The sequence below is a fragment of the Bombus pyrosoma genome, linkage group LG11, assembly GCF_014825855.1.
Source record: "Bombus pyrosoma isolate SC7728 linkage group LG11, ASM1482585v1, whole genome shotgun sequence".
NCBI classification, from domain to species: domain Eukaryota; kingdom Metazoa; phylum Arthropoda; class Insecta; order Hymenoptera; family Apidae; genus Bombus; species Bombus pyrosoma.
The window spans coordinates 15,826,759-15,850,068 of NC_057780.1; the positions used below are offsets into that span (position 1 = coordinate 15,826,759).

The 23,310-nt window shown below is 38.4% G+C and overlaps 2 protein-coding genes and 1 long non-coding RNA gene across 8 annotated transcripts in view; 1 reads left to right on the forward strand and 2 right to left on the reverse strand.

The window, feature by feature from the left end:
- On the forward strand, positions 1-13,977 carry LOC122573127 (alpha-actinin, sarcomeric). 5 transcript variants are annotated; one of them, XM_043739114.1, is made up of 12 exons: positions 927-1,080; positions 1,457-1,581; positions 7,553-7,787; positions 7,874-8,209; positions 8,433-8,522; positions 8,937-9,022; positions 9,232-9,577; positions 9,667-9,943; positions 10,018-10,189; positions 10,261-10,926; positions 11,001-11,297; positions 11,371-13,977. In XM_043739114.1, the coding sequence occupies exons 2-12, from the start codon at positions 1,480-1,482 to the stop codon at positions 11,527-11,529; spliced, it is 2,766 nt and encodes a 921-aa protein (XP_043595049.1). In that variant the 5' UTR covers positions 927-1,080; positions 1,457-1,479; the 3' UTR covers positions 11,530-13,977. The 5 variants fall into 5 exon arrangements, with proteins under 5 accessions (XP_043595047.1, XP_043595048.1, XP_043595049.1 ...); XM_043739112.1 differs by lacking the exons at positions 927-1,080; positions 8,937-9,022 and adding an exon at positions 1-212 and having other exon boundaries at positions 8,433-8,518; XM_043739113.1 differs by lacking the exons at positions 927-1,080; positions 8,937-9,022 and adding an exon at positions 1-188 and having other exon boundaries at positions 8,433-8,518.
- Positions 1,610-5,424, reverse strand: LOC122573129. The gene is made up of 3 exons (XR_006318662.1): positions 4,410-5,424; positions 4,217-4,325; positions 1,610-3,691 (listed from the first exon to the last, which is right to left on the reverse strand). It is a non-coding gene; the product is annotated as an uncharacterized LOC122573129 (long non-coding RNA).
- The window catches only part of LOC122573126 (mucin-5AC), a 22,997-nt gene continuing 11,936 nt past the window's right edge, over positions 12,250-23,310 (reverse strand). The window contains exons 14-18 of one of the 2 annotated variants that reach the window (XM_043739109.1): positions 22,790-23,273; positions 17,455-19,221; positions 15,961-16,144; positions 15,537-15,656; positions 12,250-14,847 (exon numbers count right to left, since the gene is read on the reverse strand). In XM_043739109.1, the coding sequence (XP_043595044.1) occupies positions 14,396-14,847; positions 15,537-15,656; positions 15,961-16,144; positions 17,455-19,221; positions 22,790-23,273 (3,007 nt within the window). In that variant the 3' untranslated portion in view covers positions 12,250-14,395. Of the gene's footprint in view, positions 14,848-15,536; positions 15,657-15,960; positions 16,145-17,454; positions 23,274-23,310 lie in introns of those variants that run through there. The other variant, XM_043739108.1, reaches the window with a different exon arrangement.

Below are 23,310 nucleotides of genomic sequence, written 5' to 3' on the forward strand. Positions count from 1 at the left end.
CATGTCCGTGAAGTCTCGGAGGAATGGTGTTACTCTTGTTGTTTTGGAAATTTCACACGAATTACCGTACTATTTTTATCGTGTGTGGGTGAATCAGGTGTCATAGTCGTCTTTGATACTATTTTCGATATCTTCATATTCTCTAAGCCGTTTGCTGGGCGAGATTCGCGCTTAAAAGAAGAACGGAGGTTAGTTTCGGCAGATGTATTGGGGTATGTAGTTTTCTATGAAACCGAGTTTGAAACAAACTGATAAATGTAACAAGATTTCGTTGTGCTGTAAAAATCTTACGGAAATGCTTTGTTTATTTATAATGAATTCTTATTTAAATGCGATACTTTATTTTCTAAGCAACATTTGATTTTGTCTTCATTTGAATTTGTTGTATGCGTCATTTGAACAAGAATATGAATTTTGTTAATAGTAAACACACTTAACTAGTGTTCTACTAGTATTCATTCAGTTCTTTCTAATTTGTTTTTTTGGACAGAGTTTACATATTACGAAATATCTATAAAGTTAAGTTATGAACTTACATCGATATTTAACTGAATTTAGTTTTATAATTAGGTTTACATATGTTATGTTTGATTTTGTGAATAAGGCACGTATTAAAGATAATGAGACATATTTACATATGTGATAGTTATATAAAAAGAGGGGTAATGTATTCTAGCATATTTTGTTAAGCAGTCTAATTAAGTTTTCGATCACTTGATAGTATATATCACTGGAATAATTGGTTGCATTATTACAATTCGCGGGGGTTAGCTACGAAAGCTGTTACGTAGGAAGAGCGACAGGGTGTTGAGTAAGTAAATGGTACGGGTAGAATCAAGGAAAGCTAGCAACTAAAGTAATGAACAAGGGTGAAAGAGAGAGAGAGAGAGAGAGTGCGCGCTCGCGCTCGTTCGCTCGCTCGCTCGCGAGAAAGAGAGAGAGAGAGAGAGAGAAAGAGAGAGCGATAGCGTGGGAGGGGAGGCTCGTGCGCCGGCGAGCAAATCGTGTGTCAGACTCGTGGCAGAGGGGTCAGCGCGAGAGAAAGAACGACACGAACCGAACATTTTCTGGACTTAGCGGGTACGTTTTCACGTTACAAAACGTACACCTTTTTTTCATTTTCAGTTATTTGTTCATTTTTCTTTATTTTTTCTCAAATCTTCATTTATTTTCTTTTTAACTTACATTTCCATTTTCTTTCTTTCTCTCTTTCTATCGCCTGTGCGCGCGTGTAATTTCCTTTTCGTTTCTTTTTGTATTTGCAACTTACATTTTTTTATCAACGATACACTTAGTTTTTATGATCAGTATTAGCGTGAAACAAGTGTAAGAAATGTCCGAACAAATTGTCAGTCTCGGTTATGATCGAGATCAACATATTCAAGTGTTTGCTCGTTGATTTGTACATACGAAAACGTTTATAACTGTGTGACATAGAAATCATTTACATTTAAAGGAACGTGATATATCCGCGGAAGGATGAACGACATGGAAGCTTACGGGGATGGATACATGGAGCCCGAGGAAGAATGGGAGAGGGAAGGTCTTTTGGACCCAGCTTGGGAAAAACAGCAGAAAAAGGTGAGTTGAGTTTGTCTCGAGTTTTTATTTAATAGAATTTTATATATTTCTTTTTGCTTCGATAAAAAAACTTCGATTTAGTTATATAGTACTGGACAACGATATATCATATTGCATATTGAACGATTGAACTGGTATTTTAATGTTCCTATTTGTGTTGAGTACATTTGTTTAGCCTACCTTTTTGTTTTGCAAATTTGTTAAATGTTATTATTATTTTCACAGTGAAGGCGTTCATTCTGAACGTTTATCACTTACAGAATATTTGCCTACTAGATTTTTGAACTACTGTACATAACCTCATGGAGCACGATACACGATTTTCAAATGTTGTATTAGGATACATACGACGGCATGTAATAAGCGAATACATCGCATACGATCTTAATGATAACGAAAGTGTCTTATTTTAATTGGTTTTATTTTATACGAATTATCAATAGTACGCGATTTTCGCAAATCGAACGAACTTTACTTTTTCAGAGTTAATTTTTTACTTATCGCAAAACATTTAATATTTAATTTTAGTTTTATTTCTGAGAGAAAGACTATCGCTGTTGTCGCTGATCTTCTATTTCTTGTAGATGTTTATGCTTTCCATTATACGTCCGAAATATCTTCTACTTCTCTGCGAATTGTAGGTATTATATTTTAAAATGCTGTGTACAGAGATTAAAACGCAATGTGTCTTCGATTAACAATGAACGTTTCTTTGACGCAAATTTTGATTCGTAATATACGGAGAGATAATTATGCTAGAAGAAGTACCCGGAGAAGATACAAGGGTAGCAGATTAATACGGTGTCAATTGATAAAATGGAACAGCTTCAAGTACGCGTTGAAAATGTTTTCTTCATTTTTGGCAGAGGCTCAAGGCTCTCAAGACCGACTCGATTACATGGGACGTTAGATGTGGCAGCCCTTTGGATTGTATTTTCAGATTTTATGACAAAAATAATCGAGCGCTGAGTCATTTTAAGCTATCGTAGTTTCGTTGATGTTCCTCGATTTTTGATCGTTGAAATAAGATTGCGGTATCGTCGGTTTCATCGGCACATGCGACAATTTTGTGACTACTTCGTTACTGGATCGTTTCTTCATTTGCATCAGTTTCGAAGTATCGTTGTTAGAAATACTTAGATATGTAAATTACTACGGAACTATGTTTGCTTGACAATTGGCTCGATGAACCAGAGCCGAGTAGAGTTCTTAGAGAATTCGAATCTTATGAAATTACCGTTTCTAATTTTCGTTCCCTATTTTCAGTCTTTTGCCAATGAGAGCTTTATCTTGATATTAATCTTATCTTGATATCACATTTCTGATGTGTTAGTTAATTTATCGATGTTAAATAACACAAATCTGATATTTTTATCAATAATTTATCATATGCTCGAAATAATTTTCAATGTTCTTATTGTTATCATTTTCCGAATTCACAATTTTCAAACGATATTTTAATTTGCTTACTTAACATTCTAGAAATAAAATCCAAAGATTTGTGGATACTTTTATCTTGGTTATTAAGCATTTTTTGGGGGATATTTTTGACACGTTAACAATCACGCTTTAAGATACATAGTACGTAGACTAATTGGAAAAAGTCTTTGTGTGATAATATTTTAACCACGAAAGTATATTTATTTTCTTTAAAAGAAAAATAAAAGTTTCATCTCTCTCGCTCTTCATATTCTCAATTAATTACCAATAGCATATTTATATCGCTTAATATTTTCATACATGTATCTTTTATACAATGATTAAATATATAGATAGTAACATATTCGGGAAACTAAGCTGTCGGCTAGTTAACTGTATAATTTCTCATAAAATCTCGGCCACTTGGACGGCTTTCGAACTGCGCACGAAACATTCCGGGGGACGGTGATAGGCATTTTTTTCTTTCGCTTTCAAATGGGTCACGTTGCTTGATGCTTTGCGAAAACTCGCTGTTCTTACGCTTCTTTCACGATTTCCGTTTGACTTTATCTACTAACGAACATCTTGAACGAAACGATTTCTTTGTTCAAATTGCCGAAATTTTTCTATAATTTTGTCGCGTCGTTAGAATTAGCTTTGATCCGCAGGCTTCGTCTTCGCTGGATACGATCTGTACACGAAAGATACCAACTTAATTGGCTGTTAATTACAGGTTCTCGTTGACGTCTTAATTTTTATTCGTAATCGCATTCTGTGCATAGATACGCGTAATAGAGAAATTTGCGATTGTGTGGTGGTGAAGTACACACTAACGTAAAAACGTGTTGTTGCGAAGAATCGTCGAAGGTTACGGAACTGCTTATCTAGTGTTACTGTCAACTGGTTATTTTACGTGGTGCGATACGGTGATACTCGTTACGGTTCGTCAGGGATATAATAGCACCGATGTATATAAGTACATACTTACTTTCTTCGTCGTTTACGTTCGCACGGAGCTGACATTGCTATATAAATATGCGATATATATATATATCTATATATATGCGATATATATATATAGATATAGATATATATATAGATATATATATATATATAGATAATGCGCGCGGTCGAAGACATCGATCATATTCTCTGATCGACCACCGTTTTCAAATTTAACCGGCGTTTGTGCCGGTCGTTCACGACACGATCTTACCTGCAATTGTGTGAAGTATGCTGTTCTTTGTTGTCGCACATTGCTCCAAGATCTGATCGTAGCGTTCGTGTGAGTAGGGTCCGTAAAGTGACAGCGTGTTACGTACAATCTTTCGATAGGACGAAAGAAGGAAAATCGTTTTAAAAACAATTTGTAACGCGTTCAACGAATAACAATGAATTGTTTTACCGACCAGAAACTGTACGAATATTGGAAGTTCCAAAGAGATAGGAGAGGTGCAGAGTTAGAGTTGCGAACGAGCGAGCTATCGATCGATTTCTTATTCGATGCGAGCAGAAGATCGTTAACCTTTGAGAGGTTTCGGCTGTACGCCAAATCTTAGATTGGAATCGGGTGACCCACGCATGCTATGCACCAGTAAGTCGATTGTTATGCGATGATAAGTTCCGCGCGCCTGAACACCTTTGCCGGCTGTTTATTGCGAATTCCGCGATTACGCTTCGTTAAAATGCAATCGACACCCACGTTTTACTATTTTCAGCCAACTATTCGCCGTTTGCAAAGGTCGAACGATAATTACGCGAAATATCTGCGTTCAGTGTAACCGGTTGGAATGGTTTCTTGAATGAATTTTCAGTATTTCCACCCGCTGCGGTGATACTGTCCGCAAATAGAACGTCGACCATGATATTTTCCGTTACGTATGATCTTCCAGGATTATTTTCGGCATGTTGTGCGTAGAGAAACGCAAATGATGGCGTAGAGTAACATCTTTTTCCTTGAATTCCTTTGCCTATCGTTTACATCGCGCGAACCAAAGTCATTGAGTTTCCGCGGCCGATTAGCCCGCGGCGCTACATAACGCGATGTTCAGTCGATCGGTTACGCGACACATTCTTTAGGATCTATCGCAAATAGGACGACGATGTTGCTGAAACCGCTCAACCACTCTTGTGAAACATGTAAAAATTTCATTTGTTTCATGTAACTAATGTTATTTGATCTAACCGGCCGCATCGCCACCTGTGCTTTATTTCAACACCGGAATAATAGAATGTTGCGAACCGATAATGTGTTCGTACACTGGTTCTCGTAAATATCTTTTACAACAGTTTCATTGCTACGCGATTTTCACGTGTATCATAAAAGTAACTTGGCAATATCGTTTTCCTGTCGCTCTATCCCCTACTTTATCGTACATTTTGGCCTTAAATTCAAAGGTGTGTTTCAAGGTGCAGCGGAGTTGCGTAGAAAGGATTCGTTAATTGGCCGTTTTGGCCAATAATTTTTCACCGACTATGAAGGATATGTATATGTATATGTACGTATAGCACGTCGTGTAACTGTTAATGGTAAGAATAGAGTAGAAGTTTCAGCTATCTTATGGAAGTTTGACACAAACGAAAAGAAATTCAATGCCAGAATTTAAGAATAGATATAAGTTGCAAGCGCGTTCACGCGCGATATTTAGAATTTGGGTTACGTGAATTATGTGCATCGTATTCAGGGCGTTTCGTGTTTAACTGCGTTTATTTTTGGTGCAACTGCAGGTAGCTGTAAAAATTTTGTGTAGACAGTCGGATTTATATACTTTTCTACTTACATTTGTCCCGACAGCCCGTTGCAACGATATAGCCAGCAAGGGATTTATTTGATCGCGCGTAGCGTGAAATGATTTTGGCGATCGATCGTTCGATCGACCGAGAGTATATCTTGCAAATAAAAATCATCTGTTTATATCGTGTCATTAACTCATTGTCACGCGAGACATTCCTTCCGTTTATAAAAGGATGGGCATGAGTCACGAACGTAAGTAAAGAAAACCTCGTAACTCCATTGTTATTCTATGCAACTATGATCGTATAGTTTGTTTACATAACTCGATATTCGGTTTACTTTTGTAAAGTTACCGTTTATGTAACGGAATTTGTTTCTCCGGTAATATCTGTAACCTTTTGTATTGTGCAATTACAGAGAAAAGCAAAGAAACGTTGGATATTTATAGAAATACAGCAATAGCTACGATGAAAAAGTTACGAGATTATAAAATCCTCGCGAATTCTTACGAAACTTATTTTTGAAACAGAATTTGGTTCTTCGAAAGAAACACGATCATGGTTCTCGTATAGATATAGATCAAATGATTTATCAGCAATGAATTTAATCGTGTTGTAATTTCTATGCCATTCATCAGTTTTCAATTTTTCCTTTATTTCTAACTTTTTTGCTTAGCCGTTGAAATAGAGCGCCCCTCCCTCCCCCCTCCCTCCTCTCTTTTCCTCTTCGGTTGCAGTAAATATATCGGTGATTGAACTAAAATCCACATGGCTTATACCTACGAATGATAAATTAAAGAATGCGGAAATATTAATTTAATATTCTGATTGAAAATAAAACGGATCAGAACGGTGTTCGAAATGCTTCGGCGCTCAGCGCGGGAGGAGTCAATGTTTTACAAATAGATCTTAGAGCGCTCGTAGAAGTTAAGGTGGCTCATGTCCAATTTTGGCCGGTCGCGCTTCACGCTAGCCGTATTAAATTTCAGGCAATATTTTTCTCTCTCTGCCCATTCCCCTTTAAAAAAATTTACAAGTATCGATGCCGTTTCTTTTTCACATCTTTATGCATTTTTCAACAACCTAGGGTTGACTGTAATCGATGTTATCAATAATATCGTCAAATCAATGATTGTATATAATACTTGTTTTTATCGAACTTATTATATTGTATTCTCGGAAACATATAATTTGCAATTAATGAAATAATAAGAAACGTGTCTGTTTTCAACATTTATTTATGTTACCGCGCTACACTATTCTTTAATTGTACTTCAAACTAAATTAAAAGCTCTTCTTTGTAAGATATGTTCATTAATGCTACGTGTTGTATATTAGAAGATAGGAGAAGAAAATATCTGTGTGATAATTATATTTGTATAAATCGAATATTGCAATATTTAACAAATAAATAACTGTTTTTCAAGTAAAGTATGTTTCAAGTCAATTGGTTCATTTAACCATGGGGTATGGTATAAAGTAATTGAGATCGTTATTGTGTGTTTGAGTATATCGAATTTTATGCTTCAAGATATCAAAGGTTTGAAAATCTTTAGCCTGGGCAATGGGAAGCACAGTTTAAGAACCGGGACAGAAGATATATATAGCAGGAGGGATTGGGGTCGTTACTAAAATATATGCTAAGCAGCATTCAAGCTCAATTCTCCATTTTAAATTCTTTTTAGCCGTGAAACATTACTATTTAATCGATCTTGTAGAGATTGAGATATTGAGAAAAAAGATATCGAGATATTGTTGAGAAATTAGAAATAGATAAATAGAAAATGAGTGAACGTCAATGTTATGTTTATATTTGCAGACATTCACAGCATGGTGCAATTCGCACCTTCGCAAAGCTGGAACCGCTATCGAATCGATCGAAGAGGACTTTAGAAATGGACTGAAATTAATGTTACTACTTGAAGTAATTTCTGGCGAAACTCTGCCAAGACCAGACAGAGGCAAAATGAGGTTCCACAAAATCGCGAATGTGAATAAAGCTCTTGATTACATTGCCAGTAAAGGTGTAAAATTAGTTTCTATCGGAGCAGAGGGTAAATATCACGATTCTTTGAACAGTTTCTTGTAGGAGTTGAGTAAAGTTGAATAAAGTGCAAGGCCATTGTTTAATTTTTACCAGAAATCGTGGATGGTAACTTGAAGATGACATTGGGTATGATCTGGACCATCATTTTGAGATTTGCTATTCAAGACATTTCTGTGGAAGAAATGACCGCTAAAGAGGGTCTTCTACTGTGGTGCCAACGTAAAACTGCACCATATAAAAATGTCAATGTTCAAAACTTCCATCTATCCTTCAAGGATGGTTTGGCGTTTTGCGCGCTCATTCATCGTCATCGCCCTGATTTGATTGATTACAATAAACTTAGCAAGGATAATCCTTTAGAAAATTTGAACACTGCCTTTGATGTTGCTGAAAAGTATCTCGACATTCCTCGTATGTTAGATCCTGATGGTAAGTATATATATATTTTATCTTTTTAAACGTTTCGTCACATTCAAAGCAAATGTTAAATCCGTTACACTTTGCATACTGTCGATTAACGTGATAGAGATATTTTTAAACCAAATAGTTTAGGCGTTTTGTTGGGGTTCAGGATGGAACTACGATCAGATGAGCTTTTTCTGTTACTTAAACGAATAGATTCTTAATACTATATTCCCTTGATATCATATAGATTTGATCAACACACCCAAGCCAGATGAGCGTGCAATCATGACGTACGTGTCCTGCTACTACCATGCGTTCCAAGGTGCTCAGCAGGTCAGCGTAAAGAAATGCGTGTTGTTCCCTTACTTTGGTTACAAAACGACCTGTGCTATCTTTCACTAATACACTATCATCGTATGCTTACACTTAACAGTGTTTCATCATGCTAATTTCATTGTATAACTTATACTTGTTTTATGTTCAAATGCTACGTACTTACAGACAAAATGTTGACTGTTGGAAAGATTTTCTTGATTTATCTATAGGTTTGTTTCTGTTACCCCTACAATGTACACTGTACGGCCAATTCATGATATTAGCTAGAGACAATTAATATATTTCTAATACATCAATGAGAATTACAAATATCAATTAAAATTACACTCCTTGATAGAAGACAAACAAAATTTTTCAGTGGACATTCTTAAGCTAACATTGCATGGTTTGAGTTTTTCCGAATGTGTTTTTCTAGATATGCGAAATACAGCAATGCCTGATGAGAGGGCTGTGATGACCTACGTTTCCTCATACTACCACTGCTTTAGCGGTGCACAAAAGGTGTGTGTTTGCATTTGAAATTAACCTATAACACATAAAAATCATATTATATGTGTACATTTTACTTGTTGAATGTTTAACCACAACTAAATTGGAAACAAATTTCCGATGATATGCTTTTACCCAAACATATCGACGCACATATAGCGGTTACAACGATACATTGAAGATCTCCGTTTCATAAGACGAATTTTTACTTTTCATTGTAGGCAGAGACTGCCGCAAACAGAATATGTAAAGTTTTAAAAGTGAATCAAGAAAATGAGAGACTCATGGAAGAATACGAACGACTGGCATCTGATTTACTGGAATGGATAAGACGAACCATGCCTTGGTTGGCTAGTCGTCAGACCGATAATTCCCTTGCCGGTTGTCAGAAAAAATTAGAAGAATATAGAACGTACCGTCGTAAGCATAAACCACCGCGAGTTGAGCAAAAAGCCAAACTCGAAACGAATTTTAACACTTTACAAACGAAACTGCGACTGAGCAATCGACCTGCTTATATGCCAACTGAAGGAAAAATGGTATCCGATATAAATAAGGCTTGGAAAGGTAAAATATTCTAACACTTGTGTCAACTCTGATGACGAAGTAACAAGTACTTTTGACGAAAGTACCAAGATCATTTGATTCGATTATAGGTTTAGAGTTGGCAGAGAAGTCATTCGAAGAATGGCTCTTGTCGGAAATGATGCGTCTTGAACGTTTGGAACATTTGGCTCAGAAATTTAAACATAAAGCTGATGCTCATGAAGAATGGACTGCAGGAAAAGAGGAGATGCTCACATCACAACATTTCCGACAGTGCAAACTCAATGAACTCAAAGCTTTGAAGAAAAAGCATGAAGCTTTCGAATCTGATCTTGCGGCGCATCAGGATCGCGTGGAACAGATAGCTGCCATTGCTCAGGAACTCAAGTAATTTTGCAAAATACTTGCACCAAATTATTTTGAAAATATGTTCATAATAACATTGGTACTTTCTTTTATAGTACCTTGGAGTATCACGATAGTGCGTCCGTTAATGCTAGATGTCAACGAATTTGCGACCAATGGGATCGCTTGGGTACTCTTACCCAACGTAGACGTCAGGCGTTAGACGAGGCCGAACGTATTCTTGAAAAGATCGACGTCCTACACTTGGAATTCGCTAAACGAGCTGCTGTAAGTTTATATTATTACGTATGTGGTAAAAAATCTTTTCCGGAATGTAATGATTATGACATAATTTTTAGCCGTTCAATAATTGGTTGGATGGAACCAGGGAAGATCTAGTAGATATGTTTATCGTTCATACGATGGAGGAAATCCAAGGTTTAATGGATGCTCATGCTGCGTTTAAAGCAACTCTTGGAGAAGCTGATAAGGAATACAATGCTATTGTGGGATTAGTGCGTGAAGTTGAATCAATAGTCAAACAGTTCCAAATTCCGGGAGGTCTTGAAAATCCGTACACTACTCTCACTGCTCTGGATCTTACGAAGAAGTGGAGCGATGTCAGACAACTTGTACCTCAGCGTGACGGTACACTGCAAGCGGAACTTCGCAAACAACAGAATAATGAATTACTTCGACGACAGTTTGCTGAGAAAGCTAATGCCGTTGGTCCGTGGATAGAACGTCAACTAGACGCTGTTACAGCTATTGGTCTCGGTCTTCAGGGTACTTTGGAAGATCAATTACATCGTCTGAAAGAATATGAACAAGCGGTTTATCAATACAAAGCTCATCTTGAAGAACTGGAGAAGATTCACCAAGCTGTCCAAGAAGGCATGATATTTGAGAACCGATACACTCAATATACGATGGAAACTTTACGAGTTGGATGGGAGCAATTACTTACTTCAATAAATCGTAACATTAATGAAGTCGAGAACCAAATTCTTACTAGAGATTCGAAGGTAACATTCTTTTTTTTTAAATTATCTCCTCATCTTTTTTCCAACGACTAAAATAAATTTAATGTGTATTGTAGGGTATTACGCAAGAGCAACTTAATGAATTTCGTAGTAGTTTCAATCATTTTGACAAGAACCGTACAGGTAGATTGGCTCCTGATGAATTCAAATCCTGTCTTGTTTCTCTGGGTTATTCCATTGGAAAGGATAGACAAGGCGACATCGATTTCCAGCGTATTCTGGCTATTGTTGATCCAAATAATTCTGGTTACGTACATTTCGATGCGTTCCTAGACTTTATGACTCGCGAATCTACAGATACAGACACAGCCGAGCAAGTAATCGATAGTTTCCGTATACTTGCTGGAGACAAGGTTTGCATACTTTTATCTAAATGATCACAATTTTATTTCAAAATATTAATTAATTATTATTTGTATCGTTTAGCCATACATTTTGGCCGATGAACTGAGGAGAGAATTGCCACCTGATCAGGCTGAATACTGTATTCAGCGAATGCCTCCATACAAAGGACCGAATGCAATCCCTGGAGCATTGGATTATCGTTCATTCTCTACTGCTCTATACGGTGAATCAGATTTGTAAGGATACATATCAAAAAATCATGAAAACTTTTTGGACGATTTCCATTTTAAAAAGCAGATGAAATGTTATTTGAAACGTATGTCGCACGTTCTGGTACTCTAACGCATCTTTATAAATTGAGAATCTCAACGCGATCAAAGAATCATTGACTAGCCTCAAGAAATGTAGTATAATATTCGGAGCGTTTGGGATGAAAAGGCTCTAATACGTTTATACGTGTCACGAGTGTTAGCAATTTTTTATTCGTGATATTTTTTTAACGTAAAGGAACCTGAGAGCTATACCGATAAATTTTGATACACTGATATTTGCTAAGATGTCTATTCTCTATCGTTATCACGAGATGAAATTGACGTATAGCGCTCGATGAAGGTGGTCCGTACTTAAATAAGTCTGTACAGTGACAATAAATATACACAATTTAGATACCTTGACGTTAAAAGAGTAGCACAATCGAATACAACAGATTCTTCTAGAACGTTTGCTTCTTGCCTATGTCTACGGTGAGTCCTATAATTAGTAAGTTAATGTTTCAATTGTATATAAACATGTCCGAGAAGTCACACGAGTACCAATAATAGAGAGAATAATAAGCATTTCCTTTCCGTAAACGTTCCAGAAAAGGAGAGGATAATATAGTTCCATAAATGATTAATATGCTAAAATGGAAAATGTGATTAAACGGTTTATTACGTACAATTTTCGCGTGCATCGATATTGCAGTCGTACATATTGTTAAAAAAAAAAAATTCCATTTTATTGGGAGTATTTGTATATCTTTGAAAGAGCTGTTTAAATTGTATCATACAAAAAATAGCTTAATTTCTCCTTGGAAAGAAAAGTTTGATTTGTCTAAACGGGATGATTGTTTCAGTTGAAAAACTAAATACGAGTATCTCACAGTTCCTATTCACATATAATCCAGCAGGAGATGATGGGATTTTCTTTACTTTTTTTTATAAAATAAAGCTTTGTAAAGAAACAGATACTCAGATTCAAACGTAAGGCGCAATTCGATGTTCGTAAAATATGCGAAAATTCATAATGTGTGTATAAATTAAGAATATTAACGATATAAACGAATATTTGGAAATTCGTACATACGTACGAAACGACTTTCTCGCTAAGAATCCAGAAAATACTACGCTCGAAATCGAACACAACGTTCATATTTTTTTATAATAAGCGGCATAACGAATTCTTAACGAAAGAGGGGGGGGGGCCGCTTTTACATTTCGTAAACCGTATATTAAATAATAATGCGAAACGATGCTAAAGAAAGCAAATTATTTATTTATTTGAATTAAACGATTATTTATTATTGTTCCGATAATTAATTATGGTAGTAAAACAAAGCCACTTTTTCAAAGTATTTATTTTTATAAATATTTGACAGAAGTGATAAATGAAAGGCCACTGTAATATAAGACCCATTATGTAAAATTTTCAAATAGCAACCGCCATTCTTTGTGTCATGTTTATTAGATCACAATTTATATTCAGCAGTCTAAATATCATTTTATCGAATCATTGTTATTTAAGATCATGGAAGACGCTCGTGTGTGAAATGCAATTACTTATTCGAGAGGAGAAAAAAGTACTGTGACGTTTTTTGCTTTGAACTAGTGCTTCTTTAATATGTATCTTAACGCGTTTTACGAGTTCACTTTGATTCCTCTTACATTTATTTCTGTTAAAAAATAAAATTATTATTGGGCTTTTTATAGAAATGAACAACATAAAAAGAACTGGGGAGATCTACTGAACAGTATATACTGAGGCATATTTATATAAATACACAGACACACATGCACACGCGCACGCACACGACAGACAGACATACATACACAGAAGGTTGAGATTATGAACATTCATTTTGATATCGAAACATAATGAATCTGTAACAAATACATATGTGTTCAATGTATGTATAGCCGAAAGAAATAATTTTGAAAATCAAATTTTTCGGTGCGTTCATATCGTATTGTGTATACGTATACATTCTCATTAATAATCACATATATGTATAATTATAATTCTTATAATTTTAAATCATTTAATGTAACTTTTACAATCTTAATTCGATCTACACATCAGTTGAACAATCGTATCGTATTGCATATTACACTTGTCAACTATTCTACCTACTTTTGTTTTATCAGTTCCATCTTCCTCAGCTAGTTTAATAACAAAAAGCATTGTAAAATCAAACTATGAAAAAATAAAAAATGGTCTTTAAAGAGAGAAAGAGAGAGAGAGAAAGAGAGAGCGAGAAAGAGAGAAAGAGCGAGAGAGAGAGAGAGAGAGAGAGGACCGTTCAAGTTTTGTATCGAAAATAAAGCGACAAGATTGGGTAGTTATTTTTAACGTATCCTAATATGCGTCATATCAAGTGGGCGATATAACAAAGGCTATTTAAATAAAAATTTCTAACAGTGTGGTTAAAAATGAATGCTTTTATTCCAAACGTAAAACATATTGTATATTTAATTCCGATTCAACTTTTTTGATCGAGTGCAAAGAGTTTTACAAGTACATGTATTTTACAAAGATACACTTTATTAAGTTTCTCGGTACTACATGTACTAACGCTTAAGTTATTTCATCGATACGCCATGCAATAAAGTAAACTAGATCTATGTATATACAATAACTATAATATTTACAGACAAATTTTTAACTATAATATCACCACGCTTCGTTTCCGTTAGATATGGCTACACACGTTTGTAAAAATTCAGCCGAATCTTTCTTGTTCATTGTATAATGAATTGGTCATGATTTAGTTTAAATATGAATTAAAAATTACTTTATGTCTGATCTATGCGACTTTTAAGACATCGTTTAATTAATGATTTAGGAGAAATTATTCTTTGCAGCCAAGTCCGGCTGACCAATTGCAAATACCACCGACCGGATCAAAGGATAGTTTATCGGGACAAATGTACTCAGCTCCGATTACCTGACCGTTCACCATTCTGGCGCAAGTAATAAATTTTTTGCAAGAGTAGGGATGTGGGAAATTGCCTTGATCCAGACATCGGAAGGTTCCTTTGCTGGTGAGGAAGAGTTTTCCGTTGAAAGTAGATTTTCCAACCACCGATTCCTCCTCGTCCTCGTAATAATCGTAGTCGATAACAGGCGGTCGCCTAGGTCTTGTCGTTACATTTTGTAGAGTTTTATCCTTCGTCTTTGACTTTTGTCGATCTCTGAGACTCGGGGTGAATCTGAGGGTAGCCCTGCTTGTTGTCGCGTCCGTTCTAGGTGCAACCGTAGTGCTTATTTTGCGCCTCAGACCGTTCCTTAACGGTGGTCGACCTGATTGTGTAACTCGATTAGTTATTCGATCTCCAAAAACAAAAGAGACTAGAAGAATCCCGTTAGCACCCATGGAAGAACATAAAAGATGCATCAGCACGCATATGATTTATCCAGCGTGAAGAACGAGATGTGCCTGCACACGTAAGGATACAGGCAAAAAGGGAAAGAGTATCAATGTGCGTAAAAGTTACAATTGCATTAGTATTCATATTGGGCGTTGATACAGACGGTGATGGAAAAGGTGAAGAACATGATTGCAATTATAATAGAGTAGAAATGTATGGAAAGGACAAAAATATTAGCAAAACAGGTGAACGATTATGAAGTCGACGAGGTAGAGTTCTCAAAAGATGTTGATTAGCTTCCATTAGACCCCCAACAATGAAGTACATCTTCAATAAGAATAAAATGTGATTAGTTCTTAATGGTAACCTTGGCTCCTTAAAGGTTTTATAGTGTTTGAGTATCAGAATGGAAGAAGTACACGAATTAGAAGTAAGTAAATGGAAAAGTATCGTCTCATCGATTGATTCGAAGAGTATGAAATAATATAAGTCGAAAATTGCAGTGCAATGAGAAATTATGTCCCAAGTGATCCATGAACAAAAGTGAAATATGCGACCTAACATTTTAGTTTATATAAATTAAGAAATCTGATGGTGGAGGATTTAACAAGTTGAGTGTACCCGTAGCTGATGTTTGTGGAGACGGTGGATCTGCCAAAGTCACCGCGAATTCTTGTGCTCTACTACTTTGATCGATATCTTTTTCAGATTTCGGTGTTTCTGTTCTTTCATCCACGGCATCTAAAACACAATATAGAAACGTGTCTGTAAATTGTTTCTACAATTATTTAATAATATATTCTTCGAAAACTTTTTATTTTATTTGATTAAAGGAGAGCATCGATTAAAGGAGATTTGAATTTCAAACATGTCGCGCACACAATTGTTTACGCAAACGCACGCGATTCTAATAGTACGATATTTGGTCGACGCGGCGTTGTGGTTCGCAATGATTGGCGGGACGCGGCGCGATCATGTTACAGAGTTTCGAGTTGTAAAGTATCATTGTTATATGTAGATTTTATATTGTCGTATTATCACTTACCGAGTTTTTCGTTAGCAAGAGTTTGAGACTTTCCGTCGTTCGAATGAGTTTTTCGATGATTCGTGAATGTGTTGGAAGTTTTGCTTTGCAATGTCGCCAAATTGAATGTAGTGGGTTTCCTCAACCTGGTTGATGGCAAATTTCCTGGTGTACGAGATGTTACCGTACTCTTCGAGGAATTCACCTGTTCGTAGAGCATACGCAGATTGTATTTTGTCTCTGTTCGTTGGAACGGTAAGTAGAATTTTCTCATCGGTCAATAAAAAAATATTAGTCGGCGGTCAATTGGTATAAGTTATCAACAAGAAGCTGATGTTATGAAGTATTTAATATGTCGAGAACGAGTTCGTGAACGATTTTTTTTATAACCGATTAATGAAATTTGATTAGTGAAACATTACCTCGATAGGAGATAACATAACAGAAACGCAAGATGCCTCGAATTTTATGACGCGAATAATACAAATTCAAAATATGTCGTATCCTATTAATTGTTCGTAGATAGCGTGTTGTAACGAATCTCAGTGAGGTATCAAGAGCGTAGGATCCTTTACCTAAACGTTTGTAATTTTTGCGCTTCAGTTTGACATTGTAAGACTTATACCGATTGACGTGTTGGCCGTTTTATTGTGAATAATCGTATTCAGAGCTAGAAAGCACTGAAACGATACATGAGAGAAGAGGAGCTAAGAATAATTAGAGGATAAGCGCGCGAGACAACAATGGTACTCCATTCTTGTGTTAAATTGCTGAATTTCGTAGCTAAGCATTAACCCTTTGCACTGTTGACATTTTACTGCCATTTCACAAGCATCAATGAACAAAGGTTATAGAGAAAGTTTCATAACCGTCGAGTTCGCGGTAAATATACATATATGTAAAGGGAGCAAAGCACAAAGGGTTAAAATACATCGTAAGATGAAACAAAGTAAGCGTAACGCAGGCGCCCTAAAATATGCGACACACGCCTCGTAGAAGAAAAAAGTGTTAATTGATTTGAGGGTAGAGTAAAATCAGTGGTAGGTGAAGATTATGGCGAAGATGGCAGAAAAGATGCTCGATGAATTTCTTCCGTAGATAGTGATCCCTTCTGAAATACTTTTCCTCCTGCTGTTATACGATTTTTTTCGTTAATCGTTGTCACAGAAGAATCGGATCAACTCCTTTCTTTCGTTATGGCGTGAAATGAATGCCGCGATCGATTTGCGCTTTGTCGTATGCTTTTAAAGTCATCGACGAGTAGCTTTGTTCTTTTTTCGTCCGGATGTCTGGATAAACTACAAGGAGGTCTGATCGGTTCTGTCGTTTTTATTTACGGTTCGTGAATGTTGCGTATCCCATTTTGTTTAGTTAGATGTAAAGAGAGAGAAAGGGAGGGAGAAGGACAGCGAGCGATAGCGTCTGAGTTAGAATTACATATTGTAAAGAAATTGTTATACTTCTTTTTTTGTCATCGCAAGTCGCAAGTGTAGGAAATTTAAAGTCTAAACTGACCTCAGACTCGGATCGACCGATATTTTCCTCGATTCGAAGACGTTCTTCTTTGGAGATAGCTTCTTTTCCGGTAAGATTTGCCTTTGGCACAACCTTCTTTTCCACGCTTGTTTCTTCCTTGTTCGCGTTTGCTCCATCATTTCGATTTTCTACAGAATTACCCGCTTTCGTTCTTTTCGTGGAGCCAGTTATCGCTTCGATTTGCTCGGATTCCTCCTTAGCTGATTTCTTCGTTACTTTCAGTTTATCATCGTCGTTGGCCGTGGGATTAGTTGGACGAGTGGTATTAGAGGCAAACGAATCGTTCACAGCTGTACCAGTAACAAAAGGCCTGCGGTGCCGCCCTCTGTAACTAATAACTCTACGACGAGGATGTTGCGTTCTCCTTGTTTCTTTTATCGAATCCTTTTGATCTTCGTTCGATGGGTTTACATAACGATGATCCTGCCTACCGTCCTGAGATTTACGTCCAAACTCGTGATTAGGATTAAATTCGATCCTTTGTCGGCGGCGATTAAATTTATTCGCCGATCTTTCGGATTGAGCAGAAGGACGCGTCGTGGTTGACAACGATGAGCTCAACTTCGATTCTTCGCCATCCTTCACTACGTTTCTTCTAGCTTCGCCAGTTTGTTGAATGCTACTGACCTTTTCGTCTGTCGAATAATTCTCTTGCAAATTTGCAGCATGCGTTCCATTTTCTACATGTAACCCTGTTTCTGTTACGGATTCTAGAATGTTTGTTTTAGTCGCGAAATTAGATTGTATTTCGGTTACAGAGGTTGAAGTGGAGTCAGTATTTTTAATAGACAGGGTAGCGTTGTCATTAGTCAAGGATTCACTGGTTGTAGAAACAATAGACTCGGGTTCATTAGAGGATAGAGAAGTAAATGTAACAGGTGAATCGGTGAGAGAAATTACAGGTATAGAAATCGAAGGTGCTGCATTTGTTTCCAAACTTGGTATCTCAGTAAAGAGATCCATATCTTTTTCTGTTTGCACTCGATTCGTCGATGGTGCTGTACTTTCGTCTCTGTCTTTAACTTCGTTAGCCTTTGTGGAAAAATCGGGCTTTAAAGTTGTAATAACTTGGGTCGAAGATTTGGAATTTTCTTCGCTATCATTATGGTTCAAATCGGTAACAATCGTTCTACCTGCATTGCGTTGTTCGATTTCATTAGCGATCTTGGAAGAAACATTTTCTTTGCTTTCTATCGACAATGTTGTCCACTCGGTGGTTGATTCGTCGTTCTTTACTTGTTCTGGTATCGGATGTTCCGTTTCGCTTCTAGTAACATAAAAACCACGGGGGACTTGGCTTTGCAACAAATTAACTAAAGGAATACCACGCATGGTGGTAGGTTTTAGGGTGACAGTCGTTGACGAATCCTGTCGATCGATCCTTTTCTTGTTAGTCAACGAAATATCGTTTTCGTCGATCGCGATATTATCCTCAACGTAATACGTGTCTATACTATCCACGGATAAATCTAAATCATTTTGTATCGCGTAACCTGTCTCTTCTTTTTGATCATGCTTATTCGGCACTAAAGTTGTTGGTTCTACATTGAAAATTGTATCATTCCGAACAGTTGTTCCCTCGAGAATGCGGTTCGTGTTTTTTTCATGCGATAAAATCTCTTCGTCCTTCGCTCTAAGAGGAAACAAGCTCAAGAATATGGGTGACGGACTGCTGGCGTATTCGTTCGTTTGATAACCAATTAGTTCCTTGAGGGTTGGTAATCTATTGACTTCCGAGCTGGCGACCTGAAAATCAGAAGAGGGTAGCACGCTTAATGACGATCTTCCGAAACCTTTCTCTTCGATCTCTCTCTTTTCAGCATTCTCGGGGCAATCTCTTTTTGTCTTAAACGAGAAGAGAGAGAAGGTAAAGAAAGTGGACGATCCTCTGCGCTGATATCGGCGTTTCTATGCTGATTTTCTGGTTGTCAGCTATAGAGGTTTGACGATCATTGATTCGATTATCCTGGCAGCTTTGTTCCGGTATTCAAGATCGGGGAAACTAGTCGACAGTGATTCGACGAAGGACAGAAGAGGAGAGAACTTTCACCTATTTTTTGACTCGTAGATCGTTAGATATCTTGTGAATTTTTGATGATACATGATAAGGATAATCGTGTCTATATATATATATATATATATATTATCGATGAACGATTCGAGAAGACGCGTTTTATTACTTGATAGAGTCCCTACTGCCGATCAAATTGTTGAACACCGATTCGATCTCGATCGTGGACGATTCATGAGATTCCGTAGTGAATCGTGCCTGATAAAGAAATTCACCCTCTATGGGCAACGTGGATCTTTCGACTTGGCCCTGGCGAATTTCATTCACCGATTCGTCCTCGTTCCCTTCCGATTCATCCAGAGAATCCGTAGATCTTTCCAGCGTGCCGGAGATCGGGGAGGCTGTAGTGGCAGGATGTTCCAATCGAGCGATCGTAGTCTGAAGGGGAATCTTCGTGGTCGACGTTAACGAAGAGTATTTCGTTTTTATCAGAATCTTTTGTCTTTCCGTGGTGGCCGATTCCTCGACGGATGTGACCAACCGCGTCACCAGCGGTTGCGAAGAAGGCGTAGTCGCATAATCTCCATCTACGAAGTTCTGAACCTCCGCTCGTTCCTCGTTCAAACTCGTCCAAGTAGTCGAATCTGCCTCTTCGTTTTGATTGCGCGGTGTCGTTCGTAGAGATTGTTGCCTTCTATAAGCATCCGCCACGTAGTCGAATTTCTTCGCTGGAATCAGAGTCTCCGTGACCGGTGGTTCTGTGCTGGAAACTGGACGTCTCGCGTAGAAACGCGTTCTCACCTGCGTCGAGGAGTCGAAGCTGGGCGATTGCGTAGCATCTGCAAGCGATTCTTCGCTCTCTTCTCCCCGATTCCTCGTTATCTCTCGATATTTGTAACGCGTTCTCGGTTGACGAAAGTTCTGATATCTAGACTTGTGATTGTTCGATTCTCCGGATTCTTCTGGTAACGAATCGAGAGAATAAAGACCCTCCACACTAGCCGTTTTCTTCAGCGATTCTGGGACTCTATAACGGGGGCGAATCTCTGGTGAACGATTATTAAAGGATACCGATCGATGGCTTTCTTCGTTTTCTGAGGATTCGTCGACGTTTGCGGAGCTTTTATCGAGTGTCGTTTCGCTTTGTACAGTTACCGGAAACGGTGAACGTCTTTCACTGGTCGATGAAGTGGTGTAGCGATTCCAGAATTCTTCCGATTCCCTTGCGGCGGATGGAGTAATAGGGTAGAAGGTTTCATCGTAGGCTCGATTGATTCTTGGAGTAGCATTTTCGACATCACGTTGCACTTCCAACTGCAATCCCTTCTCGTCGCCGAATTTATTCTCATCTATGAAATCTTCTTCGATAAATTCCGTTGTTCTCGCGGTTGTAGAGGAGACCGGTCTACGACGAACGAACAGGCTCTTTCTACGTTTCGATAGACCCACTTCGCTTCTCTCGCTAGTTAAAGGCACGTGGGACGAAGTTTCTATATTTGGATACCGATTGTTGGTGACATTTTCCGAAGAAGAAGAAGCAACTGGCCGCCTGCGTACGAATTTCTTTCTCACGTATCTGGAGTCTAAATAGTACGTTCTATTGTATGTCTCTAACCTACGGTTGGATTGGAAAGCCACGGAAGGTGTAGTGAGCTGTGAAATAGTGGTTGGCAGGACGTCGAGTTCGTTCCTCGATGGTAACGTTTCATCCGAAATATCATTCGCGTCGGTGAAATCAATTAAGAAATTCGATGACGTGGTTGATTCCGTTGCACCGGTTTCCACTGTCCACTCTTCCTTGCTTGTCGTGGAATCGACCGCAACGGCGGTAACATTATCGATTATCGTCGAGGCCATCGTAACGACATCGGGTTCGGAGAAACCAGTGTCACTGATCGCAGTTTCTGCGGTCGACGTTTCCAAAGTGACTCCTGTGAAACCATCGATTATATCCAAGTCGATCGTTTCTGCCGTCACAGTTTCGGTCGTTGACAAACCGAAATTTTCCGTCGAAACGTCCGACGTTTCAGCAACGATCGTACTCGTCGGATCTTCTCTAGGAGTCGTAGATCGAAATCTAAATAAAATTTGATCCTTTTCCGTGGAAGAAGCAGCATCTACCGTGGATACCGTGCTTTGAACCGGCCGAACACGCTTGATCACTTTCCTCCTACGGGGAATTAATTTATTTTCTTCTTGTTCTGCTTGCGATGCAGCTGTCGTGCTCGATGTAACGGGCCGTCTTCTTAGCAGAACTTTTCTGCGCCTCGGAACAGCAAAGTTTATATTCTCTTCGTTAATCGTTTCGGTATTGTTCGCAGGAAGGACGATGATTACGTTTGGATCTAAATCCTGCAGTTTGATAGCGCTATCGGTCGTTGTAAGGACTTGATCGAGACTTTCGCTAAGATCGACTCGATCGTCCGTCTCCGTGTTCACTTCGTTCTCTATTGTCAATTCCGTGGTACGAACAGCTTCGACGGTGTTCGTCTCGGTATCTAAACCAGTAATCGTAGTTTCTTGCGTTTCCGGTGATATCGTCGTTGGAGATAAAACTTTATCGGTTTCGTCTATGGAATTCACGATCGGTCGTTCGGTCGTAGTTACAATTATGGGTATGGTGGTGTCGTTCAAAGAACGATCGACGATCGAGTCCGTTGTTGTAGTAGATGTCGAAGAATAGAAGAAATCTGGCGCGGCTTCGCTTGTTTTTTCTTCCGTCTCCTTTTTGAATTCATCGATTTCTACATTGTTTCTTTTCCTCGTATATCTGGTCCTGGCGTATACGTCTCTGTTCAATGCAGTCGGCTTTTTGAATACCTTGATGTTGGTGATTTTATCGTTATCTATCTCGTCCTTAACCGTGTTTTTCGATCTCGAAGATAAGCTCCTTCTGGGATAACCTTGGGCGATCCTAACGATAGGACTGTCCTCGAGTTCGTTAGCTTTGGTGGATTCGGTGGTGGTTTTAGCAATTGGCCGGCGGAACCGCGTTCTCGAAGCATCCGTGACAATGGCCGTGCTAACAGGAGGTTCCGTAGTTCGAATGCGTTCTCTAACCACGGAGTTGGACGAATCTTCGTTTCTAACTCTGAAGGTCGGCGGCGTGTATCTACTCACTCCTCTGCTTTTCGACCTTTCACGAGTGTGCGCTGTCTCTTTGACAATGCCGCCGCGAGAAGATTCGATTTGCTCGTTCTCAGTGGTCGGCTCGTTTCGACCGGCGTTCTCCTGCCTCGGTCTTAATCGATCTCGTCCTACCAAAAAGGACGAGCGCGTTTGGTTTCGCGACGATATACTCACCTTGGACCTCGTCTGATCGTTGGACGGTGACAACGGAGTGGTGGTAGGCTCGGTCGTAGGTCTATTTCTTCGGTTAAAGCTAAAAGGCCTTGGCTGAGATACCGATGCGGTGTTGATCCTTGTATTTGGAACCGACAACGTAGACAAGTTCGCTGGTGCCGTAGTTAGGAGGATTTCCGTAGCCGAATCCTCGACGAGTTTCACAGATTCGGTGGTAGTCGAGCTAGTCTCTGGAGTCGTTGTCGGAATCGGGTTTTCCGTTTCCGAGTCAACGAGGATATCGTTCGGTGTCGAAGATAAACCAATCGAAGGTAAAATGTTGATCACTGGACTCGTCGCGGTGGTGGTATCAAACTTTTGATCGATTTCGGTCGCTTCGCTCGAGACCGATTCCGTGATTGGTTCTTGGCTAGTGGATGCTTCTTGCGAAACCACCTCCGTGGAATGTGAAGTCGTGCTTCTGAATCTTTGAACGCTAACATACCTAAAGAATATTTAAATAATTAGATCAACAGTCACTT